General features: G+C 48.4%; 1 protein-coding gene across 1 annotated transcript in view; it reads left to right on the plus strand.

Moving 5' to 3' along the window:
* Positions 1-3,980, plus strand: part of LOC307207098 (calcium/calmodulin-dependent protein kinase type IV-like) — a 40,711-nt gene extending 36,731 nt beyond the window's left edge. Inside the window, exons 11-12 of the mRNA XM_079960825.1 lie at positions 1,279-1,431; positions 2,739-3,980. Coding sequence (XP_079816951.1) covers positions 1,279-1,431; positions 2,739-3,008 — 423 coding nt within the window. The 3' untranslated portion in view covers positions 3,009-3,980. The remainder of the gene's footprint in view (positions 1-1,278; positions 1,432-2,738) is intronic.
* Positions 3,981-6,008: the final 2,028 nt, after the last annotated feature.

The following is a 6,008-nucleotide window of genomic DNA, read 5'->3' on the forward strand; positions in this document are numbered from 1 at the left end:
GTGCACAAACTCAAGTATTGTTGATGCACTCTGTGTGGGATGTAATCCACTGAGAGTGGTCAAGTACAGGGTCAGATTTAAGGTGCTGCTTTTGACCTTTAAAGGCCTTCACGGCCTAGGACCCTCGTACCTACGGGACCGCCTCTCCCGGTATGCCCCACGGAGAGCCTCAAGGTCCATAAATAGCAACACCCTAGAGGTCCCGGGCCCTAAGGAAGTTAGATTGGCTTCAACCAGAGGCAGGGCCTTTTCAACACTGGCCCCATCCTGGTGGAACGCTCTGCCTCATGAGACCAGGGCCCTGCAGGATCTGATCTCTTTCCGCAGGGCCTGTAAGACAGAGTTGTTCCACCTGGCCTTTGGCTTGGAGCCAATTTGATTCCCTCCCCCTCTTCCTTTTTTCTTTTTCCTTTCTCCTCCTGCGATGAGGCTACATTTTAATATTTTAATGTTTCAATATTTTAATGTTGTATTTTAATGTTTGTTTTTAAGTTGTAATCATTCAACTTGTTTTTATTATTGCTTGTTAGCCACCCTGAGCCCGGCCTTGGCTGGGGAGGGTGGGGTATAAATTATTATTATTATTATTATTATTATTATTATTATTATTATTATTATTATCTTCAGAGGAGCGAGATAAATACTTAGTAAATAAAGCAATACCCTAATACTTTCCCCTAACAGCTTGGGGACGGTTTACCTGCAGAATTGCCGCACTCCATATATGTGCACTTTTGTACTTCTATCTGCATAATTGTTACAGATGTGACATAGCGCCTATCCTACATTTGTAAGGAATAAATCTTTTTGTTATGTACTGAAGTTCTCACCCTGGGCCAGCAGGGGGATACTGTAGATAGTTATGCAAATGAAGGATTGAAATTGACGTTCAGTGATTGGATGGATACTGTAGATAGTTATGCAAATGAAGAATCGAAAGTGACGTTCAGTGATTGGATAGTTTTAGAAAGTTGTTACAGTAACGTGGTACTGGAGCTCTATATAAGACTGAGCCCTTCAGTTCAGTTCTGTCCTGGCCTGTGAATAAACAAGAGCTGTTTGAAGAATCGGTGTGTTGTCTGAAATGTTCACCCACAACTTAACACTTTTCATGTGCCAGCACATAAACTTTGCAACTCCCTGTACTCTTTCCAGTGTCTGGTCAATTTTGGTTAGGCAAACCTATCCAGACATAATAATGTCAAGCATCTAAGCCTCTGGGCAGAATCAAGGCATCCAGGCCTCATCACCCACCTTGTCATCGCTGGTCTTTTCCAGGTTCAGAAACTGATCGTTCTGGACCCCCAGAAGAGGCTCACAGTGCAACAGGCTCTGGAGCACCCCTGGGTGATGGGCAAAGCCGCCAAGTTTGCCCACATGGACAGCACACAGAAGAAGCTGCAGGAGTTCAATGCGAGGCGCAAGCTGAAGGTAATGGCGCAAAGAGCCGCGGCGGGGCTGGTGTAGGGATGGAGGCAATAAGCTGAAGCTGAGGAGCAGCAGTCTCTAAAACACAGCCACTATGTACACGCATGCGCTGCAGTCTTACCAGTCTTACTCCTTTCGTTTGTTGTTGTTGTTGTTGTTGTTTAGTCATTTAGTCGTTTAGTCATGTCCGCCTCTTCGTGACCCCCTGGACCAGAGCACACCAGGCCCTCCTGTCTTCCACTGCCTCCCGCAGTTTAGTCAAACTCATGCTGGTCGCTTTGAGAACACTATCCAACCATCTCGTCCTCTGTCGTCCCCTTCTCCTTGTGCCCTCCATCTTTCCCAACATCAGGGTCTTTTCCAGGGAGTCTTCTCTTCTCCTGAGGTGGCCAAAGTCTTGGAGCCTCAGCTTCAGGATCTGTCCTTCCAGTGAGCACTCAGGGCTGATTTCCTTCAGAATGGAGAGGTTTGATCTTCATGAGACTCTCAAGAGTCTCCTCCAGCACCATAATTCAAAAGCATCAATTCTTCGGCATCAGCCTTCTTTATGGTCCAGCTCTCACTTCCATACATCACTACTGGCTTCTTTCATTACAAATGCATAAACAACAACAGAAACTTGCCACAGAATATGGTGGCTGGTAGCTTTTTTAACTTGGTAGGCGTTGCAGTTTTTAACCTCGCTGCTAACGTCCCTGTGGAGATGGCAGTCCCGAATTTGTGGCGCATGCCCTTCTGGCTTGCACTCATTATAAAGGCTTGAGGAATGATATTATCACCCCTCTTTTATTGTCCATTCTGGGTCGCCCAGCCATTGCCACTGTGTCCTTTCTCTTGGCAGATCAAGATGAACAGGTGACAGCAAAGGTGGCAAGGTTTTTAGCTGGGGCAATCAGAATAAGATCCACTATTTGACCATTGATTCAAAACCCTAAAATGTATCTTATATAATTGATTTTTTATTTCTATTCTTTGTATATCCTATTGTTGTTTTATTGATTGTTCTTAGGTAAATATACTAGCGTTGATACTACGTCAAATGCCTTGTGACTCCAACGTTTTGGCTCCCAAAGGCGCAAACCCGGAAGTGAGTGTTCCGGTTTGCGAACTTTTTTTGGAAGCCAAACGTCCAACGTGGCTTCCGCTTGAGTGCAGGAAGCTCCCGCAGCCAACTGGAAGTCACGCCTTGGTTTTGGAACGTTTTTGGGAGTTGAACCAAAGTATGACTGTACTAATATTAAGTTATGGCAATAATTGGTGAGAATATTTTTTAAATAAATTGATTCCCCTCTTCTCAACATGTCACACAGGCTGCGATGAAAGCTGTGGTAGCATCTAGCCGGCTTGGCAATCACGGCCACCATGACAGCTCCAGGAACGGACGGCACCAAGACACCCCCAAGGAACCGGGACTGGTTGAAGGAGCAAAGGGCGCCCTCCTCCTTGAGGACCACGCTTACAAGAAGACACCCTCCAGGACCGACGGGGTGGCGGATCCTACTCCAGCTGCCTCAGAGAAGTTCGATGAGAGCCACGGTGCCACGGCCACAGCACTCAACGGCTCCAGCGGCGAAAGTTAGCCCCATGCAAGCCTGGTTGCCTTGCTCCTGACAGACGTTGAAAGGGAGGGGAGGGAAGTCTGTCCTCATCACCGCAGCAGATAGACCAAAACAAGAAGACAAAAAAGATGAAGGAGAAAGGGTGGAAATAAATAAACAAAGCCACTTGGCGCGTTTTAAGACGGCGTTCTCGGACGACGAAGGAGCAACCTATCTTGAAAGCTAACAGGTGTTAGGAGGCAGTGATGTTGTAGTGTGTAGCTTTGCTTACAAAGGGTGCTGTGTTGAAGCGCGGTTTGTCGACTATGGCAGTTATTCTGGACCCCCGCCCGCCCCACAATTTTCCGACAATGTCCTCTTTCCAGAACGTATTTTTCAAATCCCTCTCCCAACCAATGGCTCTTTAGAGGAAAAATGCTATCAAAGGAAGAAAACCTGAGCTGGGCTTTTAAACTAAGACCATCAGAAGAGCCTTGCAGCCGGATCAAGCCAGAGTGGGGACATCTAGTCCAGCGTCCTGTTTTCATGGTGGTCCACATGCTCCGATGGAAAGCCTGCAAACAAGGATTGCAGCAGCACACTTTGCCATTTGTGATTCCCAGCGACTTAGTCTTCAGAAGCACCTTTCCCCCAACAGGGCAAGTAGAACAAAGCCCCCGTAGCTCACAGCCCCTGATACACCTATCTCAGTCTCAGTCAGTTTTATTGCACATAGCCAAAGGCGGCCGCAATGTACACAGAATTATTTGACAATTAAAAGAAAACATACTGAATTGATAAAAAAAGACTTAAAACATTTATATTATTAAAACATTACGTACTCTAAACAGAGCTATAAAAGTGCCCCAATGTACAAATAAAAACATTAAACAAAAAAAATTAATAAGCTAAATTTATCACATGGTCACTAATGTTAAAAACAGTATCAATTAATACAGTGTGCAATTTATACTCAGAGTTTGGTGACAAAGATAGAGCATAGCCTGAGGTAGATAGATAAAAAAGGTAAAGGTACCCCTGCCCGTACGGGCCAGTCTTGACAGACTCTGGGGTTGTGCGCCCATCTCACTTAAGAGGCCGGGGGCCAGCGCTGTCCGGAGACACTTCCAGGTCACGTGGCCAGCGTGACATCGCTGCTCTGGCGAGCCAGAGCCGCACACGGAAACGCCGTTTACCTTCCCGCTGGTAAGCGGTCCCATAGGATCAAATAAATTCATCTCCTTTATAGTTAATGGCTACCTTGGCTATATAATTTGCTCTAATTCAGCGGCGTAGCGTGGGTTGTCAGCACCCGGGGCAAGGCAAGTAATTTGCGCCCCTAACCGCTAACCTGCCGCCGCTGCCAGCTTCTTCTTGCTGCTGCCTGGGCTGGTCGGGTGTAGTTCTCTCCTGCGCTGAGTGCTGCGCTGGGCGGCCGCTGCACTGTTCCTCCCCCAGATAGTCCCCCCCTCCCTCGCTCTCTCTCCGCTCCGCACCGCAACGCACACCTGGCACCCTCCCCCTCCACAGTGGGCGGCGACCCGGCAGCTCGGATCGATTCGCACAGCCAGCACTGCAGTGAGAGAGAGTGAGTGAGCCAGGTAGGGGCAGAGAGCTGCGAGTGCGAGCGCCCCCCCCAAAATGTTGCGCCCGGTGCGGCTGGCCCCCCCGCACCCCCACGCTACGCCACTGCTCTAATTTTCCTAGCAGCAGTTGCAAAAAGTGCTACACGCCAGGTCACATACTTATCTGTGTCTGGATACACCTATCTTCTGTGAATTGCTTAACCCCCTTTTAAAGCTGGTGGTCACCACTAGATCTGGTGGGAGCAAATTCCATAGTTTCATGGTCTTCAGTGTGAAGAGGAGGCCCTGCCTTTTCTCTGCTTTTCAGTGCCAGGATTTATGATGTCTCTCTCAAACCAAGACTCATCAAGCTGGCAGGTTTATTAGCCTGAGGTTTATTTAGTATTTACACAGTAGTTTTAGTCCAAGCCCTCAAGGCTCAGTCTTCTCCAGATGAGACTTTGGGACAGCCTGCCCCTCCTCTTCCTCTTGAGCCGAATCTAACAGCGGCAGCTCCTCTGAAGCAAGCTCTGTCTGCCTTGTACTGTTTTGGGAATTCCGGGATGCGAGAGGCTTCCATCACTCTCAGTGTGGGCAGGAATCAAGCATCCACTCCCCTCAGCCTGTCCCCCTTCTTCCCCGGAGTCTTCGTTGCCGTTCTGGGAAGAGACGTCCCTGACATCGAGCTTCAATGGGTGACCAAAATTGGATTCTAGTATTATGAGAAGCAGATGATGACTTCCTGTCCACTTTCTTCATGCCGTTAAAGAAAACCAGTGACTGGTATTTGGAGACGTACTGTCTCCAACGGGGGACATAGGAATTCATGGCTCCCTACCCTCCATGACATATAAACTCCTTGCAGTGTGTCCTCATCCCCCAGGAATATTTTAAGCTGCCTTATCGCAGGTCACAAAACTTAGCCCATTGAGTCCCACATTGCAGGGGTCTCAGATGACCCTCTTATAAACGCTGGGGATTGTTCCAGAGACAAAGCTGGCACTCTCTTAACACTTGAGGTTACCGGCTTTCCCCAGAACTGTATCCTCAGCTTTAGATTTCCACATAACCCAAGTTCAGTTCATTAAACAAATTCATAGTAAAGGTAAAGGGACCCCTGACCGTTAGGTCCAGTTGTGGCTGACTCTGGAGTTGCGGCGCTCATCTCGCTTTACTGGCCGAGGGAGCCGACGTACAGCTTCCGGGTCATGTGGCCAGCATGACTAAGCCGCTTCTGGCGAACCAGAGCAGCGCACGGAAACACCGTTTACCTTCCCACCAGAGCGGTACCTATTTATCTACTTGCACATTGAAGTGCTTTTGAACTGCTAAGTGGGCAGGAGCAGGGACCGAGCAACGGGAGCTCACCCCGTCACGGGGATTCGAACCACTGACCTTCTGATTGGCAAGCCCTAGGCTCTGTGGTTTAACCCACAGCGCCACCCGCATCCCTTAACCAAATTTGTACGTCTAATTA

The sequence above is a fragment of the Podarcis cretensis genome, assembly GCF_951804945.1.
Source record: "Podarcis cretensis genome assembly, chromosome: 18".
Classification (NCBI taxonomy): domain Eukaryota; kingdom Metazoa; phylum Chordata; class Lepidosauria; order Squamata; family Lacertidae; genus Podarcis; species Podarcis cretensis.